A 21,012-nucleotide genomic window follows, 5' to 3' on the forward strand; every position below is an offset into this window, starting at 1 on the left:
TGTATAGTATTCCATGGTCTTTATGTACCACATGTTCTTTATCCAGTCTACCATTTTTCACCATTTAGGTTGATTCTGTATCTTTCCTATTGTGAGTTGTGAGTTACCTCTAGGCTTGTCTCTAACTAGTAGCCTCATCTGATCCTTCCACTTTGAGAGGGATTATAGATGTGAGCTGGGATTATAGGTGTGAGCTACTGTGCCCAGCCATTGTTCTGTTTTTAAATGAAGACAGACTTGGATGAGAAGAGAATATAAACCAGAAAAGTAGAGGTAATTTTATGAGATAAATACAGGAGAATAATTTATGACCCATAAAATTCATTTTTTCTATATTCTGTATTCTATATTCAGTGCTTTTAAAATTCCAAAATGCTTTCATTTATTATAAATAGGAGCTCTAGTATTGTTCTAGTATTGATAAATGAAAGTTGCAATACAAGAAAAGGAGAAAAATATTAATGAATCCATTAGAATTATATGTACACATATTTTTCTTAACCTTTATATGCACTGTGATATTCTAAAGTTAGAAAATAAAAATTAGTTTCGGCTGAACAAGTCTGTTGATTTAAATTATAAAATACATTAAATATATCATACTAGTGTTATTTGCTTTAGATTTTAACCTTATAACTGGCCTGGTGCAGTGTCTCATGCCTGTAATCCCAGCATTTGGGGAGGCTGAGGTGGGAGGATGACTTAAGTTCAGAAGTTCAAGGCCAGTCTGGGTAACAGAGAGAGGATCCATCTCCACCAAAAATAAAAAAAAAGTTAGCCAAGCTTGGTGGGGCATGCCTGTAGTTCCAGCTAATCAAGAGGCTGAGGTGGGAGGATTGTTTGAACCTGGGTCAAGGCTGCAGTGAGCTGTGATCATGCCACTGCATTCCAATGAGGTAACAGAGTAAGACCCTTTCTCCCAAAAAACAAAAAAGCTTTTAGGTGCTCGAAGATATATTTGCATGTCCTTATGAAGGTCAGTTTTCTGTGATATCCTTAATAATCACAAAACATCCTTTTATTTTTATCTTGACATGAATAACAGAAAATTCAAAAACAATATACATGGGATGATGGAAATTTTATGAAATAAGCTTAATATCTACATCCATTTTTTTTTTTTTTGAGATGAGTCTCACTCTGTCATCCAGGCTGGAGTGCAGTGGTATGATCTCTCCTCACTGCAACCTCTGCCTCCTGGAGGGTTCAAGTGACTCTCCTGCCTCAGCTTCCTGAGTAGCTGGGACTACAGGTGTGCACCACCACACCCGGCTAATTTTTGTATTTTTAGTAGACATGGGGTTTCACCGTGTTGGTCAGGCTGGTCTCTAACTCCTGACCTCAGGTGATCCGGCTGCCTCAGCCACACAACGTGCTGGGATTCCAGGCATGAGCCAGCACACCTGGCCAATATCTACATTAACTAACACCCGTCTGAAACATAATAATAATGAAGTATTTACAGATAATGAAAATAGAGCTATTCCAAATGGTATGAGATGTAAATGATATGCCATAAGACTTAGACTTGCCTTAACTTCAATTATTCAAAAATATCTAAAGAGCTTAGTGTTTTGATGATTAAATCAGATCTTGGAAAGCCTCCACCTAAGTTATATAGAGAAAATGAAATGGAAAAAAAAAAAAAGGAGAGCTGTACCTTTTCTCACATTCCCTATTTACACAACTTTGAAGTCTTCTATAAGCTCAGGTGCTTTTTCCCAAGAACAGAAACAAATCAAAATTTGATCTGAGGACCTAGCAGAGCTGACTGAGGAGGATTTTGCCCCATTGGCATTTCAACCCACATGGTCCCCTCTGGAGAATGAGGAGGAGGAAGGGGGAGGGCAAAACTTGTTAGGCCCTACTAGGGCACCAGCTTCTATAAGCTAGAGGACCACAAAGTAGAAGATACCAAATGCTTCTGGATATTGCTTTTATATGCAGAGGAACAGAATTTTATTTCTCAAGATTAGTAAAAGAAAATCTTCCTCTCCATTCAATTGACTTCAATCACGGTACTTTTTTTTTTTTTAACAGATGAGAGTTAGTGAGTTGCAAGCCAACCCCCACTGCCATCCCCATTACTATTTTGTCTCTTCAGGTTCAAGATGGTGAGGTCTAGTTTTAATAATAAATATAAAATGACACAATGAGGGTTTTTGCAGAGCAAACACACATAATCCTTTTTAACTAACTAACCAGCCTTTTGCTACCTGGTTGGATACTATGGATGTTACCTTATAAGATGGTGTTTCTGTACAACTTTAATTAATTAATTCAACAAAAATTTATTTAGCAGCTAATATATGCCAGGAACAATTTCTGGCAGTGGGGATACATTAGTAAACAAATCAATGTTAACTGTCCCCCTGAAGTGTGTATTCTAGTGGTAGAGCCAAGGTTGAGAGTGGTGAGAGGAACTTTCAACAAATATAATAAATACAATTCTATAGTAGGTTAGAAAGTGATAACTGCTACAGAAAACAAAACAGATCAGGGTAAGAGAAGTATGGAGAAAGGGGTTTGGACTGCAATTTTAAATAGGGTGTTAGAGTAGTGCTCATGTATCTGTAGAGAGTGATATTTGAGCAAGGACTCAAAGTAGGTGAGCTTAACTTCACTGTCTCAGGATACTGAATTACTATTTTTCCTGAGAGACTAATATATCTGACAATGGTAAAAAGGACTTCAAAAGGGTTTCTTTCAGCCCGCATCACCAAGTCAATCCTAAGCCAAAAGAACAAAGCTGGAGGCATCACGCTGCTACCCGACTTCAAACTATACTACAAGGCTACAGTAACCAAAACAGCATGGTACTGGTACCAAAACAGAGACATAGACCAATGGAACAGAACAGAGCCCTCAGAAATAATGCTGCATATCTACAACTATCTGATCTTTGACAAACCTGAGAAAAACAAGCAATGGGGAAAGGATTCCCTATTTAATAAATGGTGCTGGGAAAACTGGCTAGCTATATGTAGAAAGCTGAAACTGGATCCCTTCCTTACACCTTATACAAAAATTAATTCAAGATGGATTAAAGACTTAAACGTTAGACCTAAAACCATAAAAACCCTAGAAGAAAACCTAGGCATTACCATTCAGGACATAGGCATGGGCAAGGACTTCATATCTAAAACACCAAAAAGCAATGGCAACAAAAGCGAAAATTGACAAATGGGATCTAATTAAACTAAAGAGCTTCTGCACAGCAAAAGAAACTACCATCAGAGTGAACAGGCAACCTACAAAATGGGAGAAAATTTTTGCGATCTACTCATCTGACAAAGGGCTAATATCCAGAATCTACAATGAACTCAAACAAATTTACAAGAAAAAAACAAACAACCCCATCAAAAAGTGGGCAAAGGACATGAACAGACACTTCTCAAAAGAAGACATTTATGCAGCCAAAAAACACATGAAAAAATGCTCATCATCACTGGCCATCAGAGAAATGCAAATCAAAACCACAATGAGATACCATCTCACACCAGTTAGAATGGCAATCATTAAAAAGTCTGGAAACAACAGCTGCTGGAGAGGATGTGGAGAAATAGGAACACTTTCACACTGTTGGTGGGACTGTAAACTAGTTCAACCACTGTGGAAGTCAGTGTGGCGATTCCTCAGGGATATAGAACTAGAAATACCATTTGACCCAGCCATCCCATTACTGGGTGTATACCCAAAGGACTATAAATCATGCTGCTATAAAGACACATGCACATGTATGCTTGTTGCGGCACTATTCACAATAGCAAAGACTTGGAACCCACCCAAATGTCCAACAATGATAGACTGGATTAAGAAAATGTGGCACATATACACCACAGCCATACTATGACTAGAATACTATGCAGCCATAAAAAATGATGAGTTCATGTCCTTTGTAGGGACATGGATGAAATTGGAAATCATCATTCTCACTAAACTATCGCAAGGACAAAAAACCAAACACTGCATGCTCTCACTCATAGGTGGGAATTGAACAATGAGAACACATGAACACAGGAAGGGGAACATCAGACTCTGGGGACTGTTGTGGGATGGGGGGAGGGGGGAGGGATAGCATTAGGAGATATACCTAATGCTAAATGACGAGTTAATGGGTGCAGCACACCAGCATGGCACATGTATACATATGTAACTAACCTGCACATTATGCACATGTACCCTAAAACTTAAAGTAAATAATAATAATAAAAAAAGGGTTTCTTACTTTCTCTCTCTCCCTCTCTTTCTCTCTTTATTTCTTTCCCTCTCTTTCTTCCTTTCCTTTCCTTTCTTTTCCTTCTTTTTTGGTTCATTTTCATTTGGGGGACATGATTAGTTTCCTATTCTTGATGAACATATTTTAAAATAATTGGCAGTTTTATAATAAAGTATGAACTACTGAACCTATTATCTGTATATGATTAAACCAAGCCTAGACATGACCCACTGTGCAGGTTATGTGACTGAAAATTCAGTACATAAATATGTTGCAAATATCCAACTCAGCATAACTGAGCATAGCTGAGTGATATAATTTAAAGACCCATGACAGCAAAGAGCTGTGTGCCTTTGTCTGTGCTGTATCTACTGAACCTAGAACAGTGTTTGGCTCATAATATGTACTCGATAAATACTAGTTTGATGAATGAGGCAAAGAATGATTAGGGGCAGTGGGATTGAGTATAAGTAATGGAGATGTTTGAGATTTCAGGCTATCAGAGATGTCTGACCTTTTCATACGTTCCAGGAGCAGAACTGGACTTTCAACCTAACCAAACTCTTTAGAAAACCTTATTATGATGAAGGATTTTCCAAATGTATATTTATTGCATCTGAGTTGTCTGCATCTAATATTTTAGAGCCATGGTCCCCAACCTTTTTGGCAACAGGGACAGGTTTAGTGGAAGACAGTTTTTCCATGGGAGCATGGAGGGGGCGGGCATTTTATTCTCATAAGGAGTGCACAACCAGAAGATCCTTCTCTTGCACAGTTCACAATAGGGTTTGCACTCCTACGACAATCTAATGCTGCTGCTATTCTCAAGGAGGCAGAACACAGAAGGTAATGCTTTCTGGCCCACCGCACACCTCCTGTTGTTCGGCCCAGTTCCTAACAGGCCACGTACAGGTACAGGTCCACGGCCTGGGGACTGAGGACCTCTGTTTTAGAAGAGGAATAGGGAGGTAGTTTATACTTCAGGTGTATTTTTCTCCCTTCCTTCCTTCCTTCTTTCCTTCCTTCTGTTTTTATTTATTTATTTTTTTAGGAGTCTCACTCTGTTGCCCAGGCTGGAGGGCAATGGCACGATCTTGGCTCACTGCAACCTCGCCTCCCAGGTTCAAGTGATTCTCCTACCTCAGCCTCCAGAGTAGCCGGGACTACAGGCACCTGCCACCACACCGGCTAATTTTTGTATTTTTAGTAGAGATGGGGTTTCACCATGATGGCCAGGCTGGTCTCAAACTCCTGACCTCAGGTGATCCGCCCTCCTCGGCCTACCAAAATGCTAGGATTACAGGCGTGAGCCATCGCGGCTGGCCTTATTTTATTTTTCTACCTCTCGAGTCAGTAGCTGATACTGTGTTGACAGACTTGGGGAAAGCCAATTAAAAGGCCTAGACACAGAAAATTAGAACCCCAACATCTAGTCAGTTTTCTGCAATTGCAGTAAAATATAGAAAGATGTAACCATGTTAACCATGAAGCTCTCTTCTCCAATCCTATAATGAAGAATAAATATCTCCTGTACGCATGCTAACTCTGGATTCCTTCCCTGCAAAAGTATCTTCCTTCAGGAGACCACAGTGCGTGGAGACAGGAAGTGCAAGGGCCAGGTTAGGAAAGATGTCATTTACTAGAGTTTCAGATGTCATCTGCACCTCAATGTTGCCAGTTGTTTGTAACTGATTAGCAGATACTAAGACATGAATCCATTAATTAGTATCTTCACATCCATGGTTGTTTTCTTCCCCATGTAAGCAGAGAGCATTGTGAGTCCTCTGTGCTACATTAGTTGTCCAGAGACACAAAAACATCATCTTTAGAAATTCTGAGTCCCAGAAAAGTCTATGTTATTTTTCTATGTATAGCAGGCAATATTTGTGGCTGTCTGTGCACATGAGCTCCCTTAGGACAGAAATCATATCTTTTTCAGGTTTTTATCATATGAAACTCAATAAATGGCAGTTAAATGAAACTATAAATGAAGAAATGAAATGTTCTGTTTTGTGAAAAAAATTGTCCGTTAAAACTGGGAATTAAAAATTATGACATGCTTGCATGAGAAGTAAAAAATTATGGCAGGTATATAAAAATAGGAATTTATCAATGATCTCAACTGAGTAGACTAGATAGCCATGATGACTACATTTAGCAAATAACTGCTTTATTTCCCTTTGGTCTGCAAAAAAATTTTAATGGTTACAAAAATTACGTTTATCACACAATACATCTTATTATCAAATTCTGGTTTGAAAAAGGGACTGTTATTAATAAGAGAAGTTAAGTGACAACGCTCGATGTCAAATGAAAGGCTTACAGTGAGAGACAAAGAGGACATTAATAAAATCAACATGATCTGCTTCTCAGACATAGCTCACTCCTGTGACTGATATGCTGACAGTTACATACCCAATTCATGTTATTATCACAGCATAAAGAAGGCATGTTTATGAAGGCAAGGTCATTTGTAATATAAAATAAAATGGTCTCAGCATGTCCACTATGAGCAAATGCTGAAATATTACCCATTTAATGAATATTAATTATATATTGAAACCTACAATTAAATACATAAAAAAGAACAACTGCTGCCTAGACTCAGGAAAGATACTATTGAGGCAAGTCCTGATACTTGATCTGCCATTTCAATTATTTTAAAGTGTTCCAAAATATTTATGCCACAGGTTTTTAGAGAAAATTTATTTGCTTTGCAGAAGTAAAGGATGAGGGATTTTTATACCCTTCCCCCAAATGAGAACCAAAGAAGTACCTGTAGAATTGCAACCTCATTACGAAGCTGGCTTTCTTGTTTTGTTGGAAATCGTAATTTGTCAATGATTTTAATAGCTACATCTCTTCCTGTTTTACGATGTTTTCCTTTAAAATGAAAAAGGGAAGCATTAGTAAGTTATTAAATATCATCTATCTTAAAGAACACTAAAATTTGCAAGGACATTTAAAGAAATGATAAACATATTTCACTGAATAAATTAACATTTCTAAAGAGCACTGACTTACATATATATATAAAGATTTCATTATTCTAAATCAAATATGTGCTTTAAAAATAGCCATAATTTAGAACGCAAAAGAATTGGGGCATTAAAAGCTATACGTATCAACACCCTGTTTTTTTCATAAAATATATGTTTTATAAACAGAATATTGAGTTACTTAATATAGAAAATATTTGTATCGCCACCAAATTAACTCCCCTTTAGAAAGTATAATTTTAAGGTCCTGATAAGATAATGTATGTTATAGGGGAAAGAATTAAAGTCTTGGCTCTGTCACTTATTAGCTGTGTGATCTTGAGCAAATCACTCACTCTTTCTGAATTTTAGGTTCCTCATCTACAATGAGGAGAAGATTGGATGAAAGGAGGCATGTAAAGTGTACAAAATACCCTGATAACTATGCACACTCAAAAATGGTTAGTTATCATCATAATCACCATATAATAGGCCCTTTATGTATATTACACCTCATTTAACTACTATAACAAACTTTTCAGGAATTCTACGGAGCACCCCCAAGTTCTTAACTTCTACACTACTACATTGTGGTAGGTACAAAAATGTAGTAGTGTTAATTGAATCTGAAAATAAGAAATGAAAATGAATCAGAAAATAGAAATGGAAAATGGATCTAATTACTCAAACTTTTTGGTAACATACAAACTAACTTGAAATTCCAGTCTTCCAACACTTGTAAAGCTAGTGTTCACTCACCTTATATCCCACTCTCACTATTCCTTCTCTTTCCAGACTGCTTCCCTTCACTATCAAATCAGCTTGTGTTCATGTTCTCTACTTCCTTAACATCATTTCTTACTGTTTGATTGACTGCAGTCTCTATTTCAACTTAGCCATTTTCCTGCAAGTACTTTTTTCAAGGCCATGACTTCTTTCATCTCTACTCCTCCGTCACTGTAGTACTTGACCTCTCTTCTGAGACTCTTCTCATCTACTTTACCCCATTTGTGTCTAATCGTAACGTATCAGTCTTCCAGGTGGCAGCCTCCTCCTATTCCTGGTCTTCAGTGTTGGATGTTCCAAATTATCTGGCATCTGCTGGTCTCTCTACTCTCATTTGTCACCCTTGTCTCACCCCTATACGATGTGCATTATGTATATTTACCATGATCTATCTACCATAATTTTTTTTTGCATGCAACTATTATACTGTAGAGCAGTAATCAAACATTTGGTCCCCTCTATTATACCGTTACGCATTAACAAACGGTACAATGGTTAGTGGCTCATGATAGGTTTCTCATCAAAGAAATCACTGGAGCATTTTATAAGACTCAACATTACATTGTGAAATAGAGTAGAACTTAATTACTTTTTAAATTAAAAAGTACAATATCATATAGTGATAAATAAAATTGAATGGGACATTGTGATTATTTCAGAACACTAAACCTCACCATAAGAAATAATTTCTTATTGATAATATTAAGGAACTGAAAGTTATGAGGTCATTTTACAGGGCAGGTAAAGCATTAATATTAAATATTTTTTAAAGACTTGAAAAATACCCTTTAACTGGCTTAAATCTAAAATAGCAGAAGTTAGAATAATAAACTTACCAAAGAGCTTGACAATAAGAAAATAGGTAAAGACTTGATATTTCACCTCAAAAATTTAAAAAAAATTCAAACCTTCAGGAAACAAATATATTGTTAAAGACACTGGGAAGTTAAATTTTGTTCTGTCTAATAACATGAATGGACTTCTGATCAAGTATGCCAAAAGAAAATGGAATTAATTTGTTTACAAATCACAACTTCCTTGTTTTCTCAATATTTTGTCTGATATTCCAAACTTCTTCAGTACTGTGTGTACAGTTTGCCTATATTAAAGAAAAAATGTTTTTCAGGAATACGAAACCTTCTCTTTCAAAACACACATATCCCAATTTTCCAAGTAGTAACTATCTCAAAAAAAATTTTTAAAGGCAGAACACAAAAAGATACACACACAGAAATATATACACATAGGTCTTCTATGTTTTTCCTGGAAATATTGCTTTTTAAAATATAACTAGCAAAAATTTTAAGTTCATAAAAATACTCAGTGAGATAACCTACCTCCATAAACAATTCCAAACTGTCCAGAACCCAGTACTTCATCAGGAAAAATCTGATATACTGTGCTGATGTCCTAGAGGTACAAGCCCAATGAAAAAAAAAACATGAAGAAGAACAAAACATTAGTCCTAAAAATTAATATAATTCTATTAAATACATTAAATATATTATAAACTAAGTATTTTTAAAATAAATTATAAATGCTAGATGAAATCTGAGATGACTGTAACATTCAAAGCACACTCTTTTTTTTTTTTTTGAGATGGAGTCTCGCTCTGTTGCCCAGGCTGGAGTGCAGTGGCGCAATCTTGGCTCACTGCAACCTCCACCTCCCAGGTTCAAGAGATTCTCCTGCCTCAGCCTCCTGAGTAGCTGGGATTACAGGCACACGCCACCACGCCCAGCTAATTTTTGTATTTTTAGTAGAGACGGGGTTTCACCATGTTGGTCAGGCTGGTCTGGAACCTCTGACCTAGTGATCCGCCTGCCTTGGCCTCCCAAGGTGCTGGGATTACAGGCATGAGTCACCACACCCGGCCTCAAAGCACACTCTTTAATTAATGTAATAATGTAATGTTATGAAAACTGTTCTGATCTTAAGTGGCAGAGGTTTTCTAACGTGCTAGCACATATGTTTCATTAGAAAGAAATATGACTAAAAACCATACAATGTGATTTACTATAAGTATTGAAAAAGATATTTGCCTGTTGAGATGGCTATTTGGAAATGTCATTAAATAATCACGGTTCCCAACCACATGTCTGTGTGAATCCTGATTCCAACCACTTCTCCCTGTATGGCTAGAATGAAAAGGTTGCTCCCTTATTAGTCACCCACATGCAGAAGAACCCAAAGTGACAGAAGAGGAGGCTGAATCACTGTGAGTGAGCTGGAGAGGCTGCAGAAGGATGGCAACCCATATGAAATTCTCATCTGTGAAGTAGCTAAACTCGTCCAATTTCATCACTTCGGGAGCTAACAAGTTCCAAAAGTCTAATTCTTTCTCTTTGAAATAATAAGTGCTGAATAAAGCATCTTTTAAATCTATGTTTTATTGTCTGTGATTTCATTCTGATGAAATCACCAGGTAATTCTTTTTTCCCTTATATATTCCTATTACATCCTATCAGATTTTCCAACTATCTTCTACCCTTATACTCTGACTTTATTTTTTTAAACTCCTTCTGCATGTTCTGCACATGTACCCCAGAAGTTAAAGTATAATAAAAAGAAGTCCTTTAATATCAAATCCCACCCTCTCCATATCCTATAAACTCTTATCTTTTTCCTTTGTTCTTCCCCCTAGAAAATAACTACAAGTTGTCTCCATCCTGTGATTCTTCAAAGTCCCCACAGGATGAGTTCAAGGCTGTCTAGGGACAAGACAAGTAATATTAATACTATTCTATTATTCTGATTTCAAGCTACTTCATCTGTTAAGAGAAGTGTTCTTTAGGCTTTCCGACAACTCAATGGCCGATCCAAAATCTTCAGTGGACAACAGTGGCTGAATAGAGTGGAACAATTCCACAGCTATCAGGAATTTCCCAAGAGGTTTATAGATTAACTTGTATTTCCTGAAATGTCTCTGGCTAAACAAAGGCAATAGGAATCTGCAGAAAAGAAATTTCTTTAGGAATTTATCTCATGATTGACAGCACAAGAATTTATCTAACCTTCACTATGAAGTTTAACTAGTTCTCTCAAATTCATATTTGGCTGTTTACTTTATGCCACTTTAATGTAGTTTTCAAAAATATAATAAGGATGAATAGAGTTTCATGAAGTTAATTTTCTTAAACACATTTTTAGAAAGTGTAAGCTGTAAACTGCATTCTTTTGGCCATAGATACAGCAGGTAAAATAGACAAAAGGGTCTGGGTCACAGGAGGAGGTAGAAAAGGCCTTATTACTTTTTGGCTACTTGCCATAGGGATAAAATATAACAAATAATGCAAACATTTGACAGACTGTAAAATATTTCATAATATGTCTGATCTACAATTTTCAAAAACTGAGCTGCAAGGATGGAGTTACGTGGTGCAGGTCACTAGGGTGCTTAAAATGAGAACCCATAAGATTCGATTTATGCAACTTTCTTAAAGTCTCCTTGATGTGTACAAGTGACTATAAGAGCATTTGCAACTCCTTGTCATATTATGGCACTTCTAGGTAGCAACTAAGGAATGAGAACAATGGCATTTTTAAGCTACTCATGCAAATCAAGAAATTTATTTTATTTTGCTCATGTATTTATTTTACTGTGTAATATCAACCATTAAACTTCCAGTACCAAGAAGGGCAAATATGTGAGAAATCAGGCATCACATTATAATTGCCTAGCTGAGAAAAACAGATATTTGGCTCTACATTACAGAATTGATTATAGAAAAATTACTAATCTATATAATTTAGTATTTCTAAAATATCACAGAAAAAATATCCAAATTCTATTTTGCTTTCCAAAATTTACTAAAAAATTAAAATGAATTAAAAAAACTATTTTATGATGCTTTTATTTTCCAGTAATCACATTAGCAAGTTTTATATTAGTAGGTACATACTTACCACATTTTCTTGAATCTGGCAATTTGATACTGAAATACTCACAGAGATATCTCCTGGAAATGCATGTAAAACAATATGCACACAAAAAGTCAGTAAGAGATGTAATAGCAAAACAAGTAAGTACATGCTTACAAATCATCCTGCAAAAGTGGTTTTAACTAAATCAAAGCAATTAGGTTTTTCTAAGAAAATGTCATTAGAATATTTATTTCCTTTCAAAATTACATATTCAACATACTTGTTTTTGAAAAATAATATTTCGTCAATTTAGGGTTTGGAGTCAGAAGGACTTGGATTCAAATACTGGCTTTGCTACTTCACAGCTTTGGTACAAGCTTAGACAACTTAATCTCGCTCGAGAGACACTGATTTCTTAAGTTGTAAAACAGGCAAATCGTTAAAGTCTACCTGTTGGAATTCGATTAGGCATTAAAATAGAGGTCTCATGTAAAGTGCTTAGCACTAAAATAGGCATATATATTCTATTAATATGTATTTTTGCTGTAGAGATAAATTAAAAAATTATGACAGATCAATGGATAACACTATAATGTAAAAAAACCAGAGGTTAATTCATAGGTTTCATTATGAGTAACTATTATGAAATTTAAAAATAAATGACTTTTTTATAGAAATATTCCTCTAAAATTTCTTTAAAATTCATCCTCAATACTGAATCTAGGTTGCATTTTAGCAAATGTATCTCATTCTACTAATGAACAGAGAATTCTTCCTGGGATAAAGTGATCAAGAATTACCAATTACCATGTACTCTGCACGTCAATACCCTGCACAGAATACTAGGTGAGGTGTTTTTAGGGAAACTTATTAATTCAGATTTGCAAATAACAAGACTTGCATTCCGTGTCAAGCTGAAGCTGGCTAGATTTCTCCTTCTCCTTCTTCCTTTTCCTCTTCCTCCTCCTCTTCTTCTTCTTCTCCTTCTCCTTCTTCTCCTCCCTCTTCTTCTTTCTCTTTCTCTTCCTCTTTCTCTTCATCTCCTTCTCCTTTCTTCTTCTTCTCTTGCATTCCATGTCAAGCTGAAGCTGGCTAGATTTCTCCTCCTCCTCCCCGTCCTCCTCCTCCTCTTTCTTGCCCAGGCAGGAATGCAGTGGCTTGATCTTGGCTCACTGCAACCTATGCTTCCTGAGCTCAAGCAATTCTCCTGCCTCAGCCTCCAGAGTAGCTGGGACCACAGGCGCATGACACCATGCCTGGTTAATTTTTGTATTTTTTGTAGAGACAGGGTTTCCCCATGTTGCCCAGGCTGGACTAGAACTCTCAGGCTCAAGTCCTCCACCTACCTTGGCCTCCCAAAGCTGGGTTTAGAGGTGTGAGCCACTGAGCCCGGCCAGATTACTTCTTCTTTTATAACCAATAGCTCTAGAGGTCTGTAATTGCCTAATACATAGTGTTTACCTGAATTTGTTAAATTTTAATATAAAATAGCTATAATAAAATAGGATAATTTAACAAACTAAACATCTTAGTATGTGCAGCAGCATTTATTTAGACACCCTACATTCTACAATAAACTAAGTCATCCCCAAGAAGTCTTTCTTCATTCTGTTCTTAGGAAGGGCAGGGCACATGTTTACTAAGCAAGGGGTAGGCACATGATGAGCTTTGGGCTGGTTAGAAAACTGGCAGACTCACTGTGCAAGTTGGTTCCTGTACCCACGGAGGAGCCCTTGGGAATGACAGGCATAAGGGCATGCTGGATGGCTATCTCCCACATCCTGGCCACATCTGCACCAACGCCACTGGTGAGAACACTGTTATTTGGTGGTGGGCTGGAAGGATTGACCACATTTTCTCCCACATAATACACCACATTTGCCGTAGTGATTTCGAAACAATGAGGATTGGCCCCATTAGGAATTAAAGCTGAAGTTTTTGCTGGTTCCAGAGATAAAATTTCAGATAAAGGAATTTCCTGTGAAAGAAAAAAAGTACTAAATGTTGTTTATCAAAAGTATGTAAACTTTCAAAGAAAATTCATGCCAAGAACATGTGAAAAATGACATCACAAATAACCACCATTTAAATAAAATACTTTTAAACTATAAAACACAGAATATTGCTAAGCAAAATTAAAAAAAAAATACCTTTACTATGGGAAACCTTATTTCCTTTTTCTAGAAAATGTGACTTTTTATGCTATGTTCATGTGGCGAGAATCAGTATGGTTAGGAATAATGATTTTGAATCTTCACCAAAAATCCAAGACTTAGAAAATAAGCGATAATTTTTATAACAGTGAGGTAGAATCACAACACTTTTGAAATGCATTTAGGTAGACATGGCTATTTTTAAATTTTAACCTATTCTTTAAGGCACTCAATACATGTTAATGTAATAACATAGCTAAGTGAATAGTTTAAGTGAGGACAACTAGAGACTGGTTTTAAAATGGTCTTTTTTTTTTTTTCCAAGAAAGAATCTTGCTCCGTCACCTAGGCTGGAGTGCAGTGGCATGACCTCGGATCACTGCAACCTCCATCTCCCAGTTTCAAGCAATTCTCCTGCCTCAGCCTCCCAAGTAGCTGGAATTACAGGCGCCTGCCACTACACCTGGCTAATTTTTGTATTTTTAGTAGAGACAGGGTTTCAACATGTTGGCCAGCCTCGTCTTGAACTCCTGACCTCATGCTGCCTGCCTCGGCCTCCCAAAGTCCTGGGATTACAAGGGTGAGCCACCGCGCCTGGCCTTTTATTTATTTATTTATTTTTATTTTTGAGACAGAGACTTATTCTGTTGCTCAGGCTGGAGTGCAGTGGTGCAATCCTGGCTCGCTGCAAACTCCGCCTCCTGGATTAAGGTGATTCTCCTGCCTCAGCATCCTGAGTAGCTGAGATTACAGGTGCATCCCATCACGACTGGCTAATTTGTGTATTTTTGTAAAGACAAGGTTTCACCATGTTGGCCAGGCTGGTCTAGAACCCCTGACCTCAAATGATCCACCTGCCTCGGCCTCCCAAAGTGCTGGGATTACAGGCATGAGCCACTGCGCCTGGCCAATAGTCATCATTTTTAAGGCAATTCATACTAAAAAAAAAAAAAAAAAATCACTACTGCGTCTTCCAGGAAGTATGCGGGGACTAAAAAATAATAACTTTTAAAACAAAGTTTTAATTTTAAAATTAGTGAGGTTTCCATTTTCTGTGACAGCTGTGTAAAATGGCTGTGGAGAATCAAATCAACTATTCCAGAGTCTGCATTCATTTTGAAGGAGCAAGTATCTATTATTTTCTCTATGAAGTTTTTTTTGGAGTTGTGTTTTACTGGGTGATATAGTATGCCACATCTGTATTACTTAATGTAGAGGGACAGAATAAAAATTGCTGCCATTTTTTTCTCTAGAGGAAAGTGCTCTTTGTGAATATTGACAAGCATGGAGAAATCATACAATGTTTCTTCACTCCTAGCAGTGTGCTAGATGCAGTGGATATCAGGAGTTTACTTTGAGCTGATCTGCTGTGACCATTAATTTTCTAGTTAAATCACACTTCTCTGCTAACATATTCAATTAATCTTCACCTCCCTCCCTCTCCCATCATCCCATGGTACCAGAAACACCCCCCAGGGAAATTTAAAATTCACAGAAGAATCAAGAGGTCCCAACCTGAATCCCAAGAAATTTGTAGACTATAGAGAAGAAAAAAAAATAGTTCCTGGAGGAAGCACAAAAATAGCCACATTTGTTGGATGTATTTCCTATTTCTTATACTCTACATTCCCATAAAAAAGCAATAAGAGGTATGAAACTACAAAGAGCGAGCCCCCTCTTACCTTGTAGTACCTGCTTCCCGTGTCATTCTGAAAGAGGGTAATACATTTGCTATCCAATCTCCAATAGTGCCGTTTCCGCTGAAACAGAAGTTAGATCCAAGATCTTTTTTAAAAACTTTAAAAATATCCACAATTGATAACATAAATAGATTTCCCCAATAGGGACATGGGATTTGAGGGTGGAAAGTGCATGGGCTTTGGGAAAGGCAGACTCATGCTGAATTTCAGGCTCTAGAGGTTGACTATTTAGCACATGTCTGATAAGTATCTGCATTTATGTTACAGGGTCGTGAGTAATAAAGAAGATGAAGTATTAGCACCCAGTAAGAGCCTGGCATTTAGCAAGTGCATAGTAAACAGAAAACATCATTTTTAAGCTTATTTCACTGCTTGAAGGGCTAAAGGTGGATGTATAGTCTATAATAAAATAAGGTTTACTAGGAGATGCAATGTTTATTATGCATGCTCATTATTTTAGGACGTAAGAAATCCCATGCTGATGGAGCCAGGTATTCTCGCTTCCATTGGCAATGCGAAAATTCTGATTGTTAGAGTAGAAGTAAAGAATATTTTGTTGGACAATAAGTTTGACTCCATGACATCAACTTAAAGTCAGGGGAATGCATCAAACAACCAACTCTACCTTCTCTCCAGCTCACTACAGATCTAACCACTATGATTTGATGAACAGGTCCTTCTTCACTGTAGGTATATCTTTCAGGATTTTAGGGTGTGTGTGTATTTTTATCTTATAAAAGACCCCAAAGCTCTATGGTTCCACTCTTCTCCTCCACAACCAATTTTAGACCAGTCAAATATATTAAATATATTACACCATGTCTAAAAAGAACTAGGTGGTATTCAATTGAGCCCTATAATATCAGGTAAGTCTTCTCTCTCTAACACAGATGGTCAAAATTATAGACAGATCAATTAGGTTATAGGTGTCTGCTTATCTGTAGTGATCCTATAGGTAAGAGATGAGAAAAGCAATACAGCAACAGAAATCAGCCAATTGTCAACTTAACTTTGAAACGTGAATCAAGTTGTTCTCTCTTACGTACATACACAACCTCATTCATCAACTATTAAGAAAATCTCAGGGTACAGGATTCCAGTGTTCCTGAATGGGTCAGTTCTTCAGGGAAAACTTAGTTAAGGACTTATGAAGTATAAAATAGTTATCACTGTTTTATTCTCTGCCTAGAATGCAGTGTTTCTTATAAAATTCTAAATTGCAGTGGAGCATTCTGAAAGCACATACTGTTGCTTCCACAAGTCCTATAAAATGGCAGGTAGACATCTTAGGTAATCAAGGTCAATGAATTTGTTTGCCTGAAATTGCTTTCCACATTTTTTCCTAACTCCGTTGCTTGCTCAACTATATCTGACACCCAGAGACTGTAATGCACCTTACCTAATCCCGTGTCATGCCTGTGCTGAGGTTTACTCTGAGTAATGCAGAAATCTCACAGTCCTCACGGGACATTAGCAACTCCTCTAATTAAAGCTAGCAAGGCAAGAGAACATTGTTCCCTGTGGATCTTACCAGCGTGTCCTTGCTGGTGTAGTGGACCATCCATCCTTCTTTCATGACTGTGCTGCTTTTCCTCTTCGTGTGTTTGACAGACTGCACTACCCTCATGAGTGGGATATTGTTGCTTGTTGATGGACTTGAAAAGTCAAAATATTGTGGGGAAAAATGTTTTCAGGTACATTTTATGTATTTTCATGCATAAAACCTTATGTCAGCTAATCCAAGTGAAACTTTACAAAATTTACATCTCATGTTTAGAAAAACGTATTGTCAGGCACCATGGTTCTGAAAGTGGGTTACTCTGAAGAGTGATAGGCACATTGTTTGTACACCTTAAAAAATCCTGGCCGGGTGCAGTGACTCACATCTGTAATCCCAGCACTTTGGGAGGCCGAGGCGGGTGGATCACGAGGTCAGGAGTTCAAGACCAGCCTGGCCAAGATGGTGAAACCCCGTCTCTACTAAAAGTACAAAAAAAATCAGCTGGGCATGTTGGCGGGCACCTGTAATCCCAGCTACTTGGGAGGCTGAGGCAGAGAATTGCTTGAACTCAGGAGGCAGAGGTTGCAGTGAGCCAAGATTGTACCACTGCACTCCAGCCTGGGTGACAGAGCAAGACTCCATCTGAAAAAAAAAAAAAATTCCCAAGGCTGGGTAATAAGCACCTCATATTTTGGGTTGAACTGTATGGTGTTCAGTTTTCAGGTAAACCTGAGGTAGAGTACTTCTTAGTCTACTGAGGCCACACTATTCAGACTCACACATGAAAGCTTATTTGCTTATTTATTTCCTATTATAGGTACATTATCAATCATTTAGAGATTACATTATTCAACATGAATTTTTAGTTTCTCTGCATAATGTCATAAAAATTGGAATCTGCTAGTCTCTGTTTCTTCCTCTCTTCATCCCTCCCTCCTTGTCCCCCTTCCCACAACATGAATATATATGTAATTCCCACCACTGCCCCCCGGCACCATGCAAACTCTTTGGTACTAAAGAAGTGTATGTCTTCAAAAGACAGGTCATAAGACAATTATTTCCCACTATTTAAAACATGTTCATTATGCCATTAAATGGAAAAAAAAATCATTTTATTGCTCTACTCTCATGAACAATTTGTTTGTCAATAAACATGGCATTCGTAAAATGGACACAAAAGTTTCAATAGGCTTTATAATATAAATCAGAGACTAGGAAACATTTTCTGTAAAGGGCCAGGTAATAAATATTTTAGTTTTTGCAAAAGACCTAACTTTACCAATATAGTGCAAAAGCAGCCACAGACAATATGAATGGACAGGCTATGTTCCAATAAAACTTTACTACAAATTGGGCAGCAGTCCAATTTGCCCTGGTGGCCACATTGTGCTGACTCCTGATATAAAAAGTGGGGATCATCCAGTAACCAAAAGCATAATTAAATAACAGATATAAAATTGCACATACTTCTGAAATAATATCAACAACAGTGAAGTATACACAGACTATGATATTTGTAACAGGAGCCAGCTAATAAAATAGATGATTTCTGCTGAGTTTGATCTTGATTTTTGTTGTTTCTACACAATGAGCTTCAAATTAATATTAACTTAGTAATAAACTTGTGGATGGCAAACATGAGCATCTCTCACATGCAAAAAAAAAAATGGTTCAATGAATGAGGTGATGCTGGGAAAGAATGGCAACCACACTTCTCCCAGGGAACCCAGACCTCCTAACTTCAAAGGCTCTCATTTACAGCACGCAGTTCATTCATAAAAAAGTAAACATGCACTTCACATTTCTACTATAGTCTATTAAAATATCAAAGAGGTTTAAAGAGAAAATACCGCCTGGGGTTCCCCTGTTGGCTGAGGCTGGGAGTGCTGCTCTCACCTGATGGTTCTGTTGGCGTCCTCGTGGTCTGGGTCTGGATCTTGCATCTCGCCACTGTCGTTCTGGCACTCTGCCATTGCCATCTCTGCATCTTGGACCATTGCTTCTTCCATATCATCCATGAGCCCACTGTTCCTTTCACTATCATTGTCATCACTCCCTTCTTCCATGACCACATCAGACTCTGCCCCAGGGCTAAGCAAATCTAGAAAATTATTTTCACCCATGAAGATAAGCCTGGAATCTTGGAGCCAGGGCTTAAGAGACAGTCAGGTGATCCTAAAACAAATCAATTGGAAGCCCCAAAGAGGTAGTTCTGTGATGAGTTTATTTTCTTTTTTTAACTTTTATTTTAAGTTTAGGAGTACACGTGCAGGTTTATTACATAGGTAAACTTGTGTCATGGGGGTTTGTTGTACAGATTATTTCATCACCCAGGTATTAAGCCTGGTACCCATTAGTTATTTTTCCTGATCCTCCCACCCTCCAACCTCGAAGGGCCCCCGTGTGTGTTATTCCCCACTATGTGACCATGTGTTCTCATCATTTAGCTCCCACTTAAAAGTGAGAACATGTGGTATTTGCTTTTCTGTTCCTGTGTTAGTTTGCTAAAGATAATGGCCTCCAGATCCTTCCATGATTTTTAATTTCCTTTTTTATTTCAGTTTATATGCATCTGAGTTTATGAGAGGTTGAACATGTAATTTTATAGGTAGATGCTCGTTTTCCGTTTTCCCAAGCCTGAAAACATGAAAAGTCATGAAAAACCTTGGAAGGAAGCCAAGGCTGGGATAGAAGTAAAATGCTAGAAGGCAAAGTGATACCAGGCCCAAGTGACTGGGAAGCTGCTCATATTTTAGAAACACAGCCCTGGTGGGAAAAAAAAGTATGTAAGAGGATGACAGAAATTTTCACATGAAAAAAGATTCAAGCCACTGATTCTTACTATTGGAGTAACTTTGAAAATCACGAATTCCAATATATTAAATTGGTCACATAGCTGCAGCTTTTAAATAAGACATTTGATATTTGAAGTAATATTGAACCTGTCATTATACAGTTGATGGTAATGGCAAAAATTAAAATTACTTACTAATGCAAAGTACTCATTTTAAAATGAAAATACAGATTAATGAGAGACTCTAGCCTGCCAAGCTTGGAAAATTCACATTTTACCAGATTTTTCTGAATGTATGAGAAAATAGAATTTCAAAGTAATCAACAACATCAAAAACTGTTCTGTTTCCCCTTAGTTATAGTTATCCAGTACACACTGACATTCCCTGAGCCTGAACAAAGTCAACACCACATGCCACAGAAAGTGGGACGATCGCCAAGCTTTCAATTTTGGCAGCTAATTCATGAATCTCCAAGCCAGAAACAAGTGTGACAATGTTTTCCTGGAGAGCTCTTCCTTCTTCTTCTTTTAGGTACAGTATATATTTCTTCTAGAGAAGAAAGTTCTAGAGCAAAGATAGTCATTCTTCAGCTTCTTAGCAACAAAAATACTCAACTGAAAGTATCTGTGATCTTTTATAGCCATTTTCCTTTCCAGAGGAATTGGAAAACTGGTATCAGGCTAAAGGTATAAAGACCACTAACTGCAGAAAAAGCTAACCTGGGATTCTAAGTCAAATATTTTGGTAGTGATCCATTAGAATGCTACCCAAGAAGAAAATGTAAGCTCTTTGCTTAAGATATGGCATTTTTCTTAGCAGTCCTTCAAAGTTAATTTATACAGTTAGAGTTTTCTTGAAGGAATATTGCCAAATAGAAAATACATCTATTTTTTTTTTGGCTGACAAAGTTCCTTTTATTATTAAAGATGATTGAAATGAGAAGGACAGAGGAAAAGAGACTGAGAGCTATAACTTGTAGGCAGCCCAACAAAATCCACATTTCTGGGCAAACTAGG

General features: G+C 37.2%; 1 protein-coding gene across 4 annotated transcripts in view; it reads right to left on the bottom strand.

Moving 5' to 3' along the window:
- Nucleotides 1-21,012, bottom strand: part of PRKD1 (protein kinase D1) — a 353,235-nt gene that overhangs the window by 40,609 nt on the left and 291,614 nt on the right. For all 4 annotated transcript variants that reach the window (XM_016925950.4, XM_024348689.3, XM_063792825.1 and 1 more), the window contains 7 exons: nucleotides 19,098-19,302; nucleotides 17,232-17,355; nucleotides 15,683-15,760; nucleotides 13,546-13,825; nucleotides 11,890-11,942; nucleotides 9,321-9,393; nucleotides 6,996-7,102 (listed from right to left, as the gene is read on the bottom strand). In XM_016925950.4, the coding sequence (XP_016781439.2) occupies nucleotides 6,996-7,102; nucleotides 9,321-9,393; nucleotides 11,890-11,942; nucleotides 13,546-13,825; nucleotides 15,683-15,760; nucleotides 17,232-17,355; nucleotides 19,098-19,302 (920 nt within the window). The remainder of the gene's footprint in view (nucleotides 1-6,995; nucleotides 7,103-9,320; nucleotides 9,394-11,889; nucleotides 11,943-13,545; nucleotides 13,826-15,682; nucleotides 15,761-17,231; nucleotides 17,356-19,097; nucleotides 19,303-21,012) is intronic.

Source organism: Pan troglodytes, chromosome 15 (genome assembly GCF_028858775.2).
Source record: "Pan troglodytes isolate AG18354 chromosome 15, NHGRI_mPanTro3-v2.0_pri, whole genome shotgun sequence".
In the NCBI taxonomy this organism is placed as follows: domain Eukaryota; kingdom Metazoa; phylum Chordata; class Mammalia; order Primates; family Hominidae; genus Pan; species Pan troglodytes.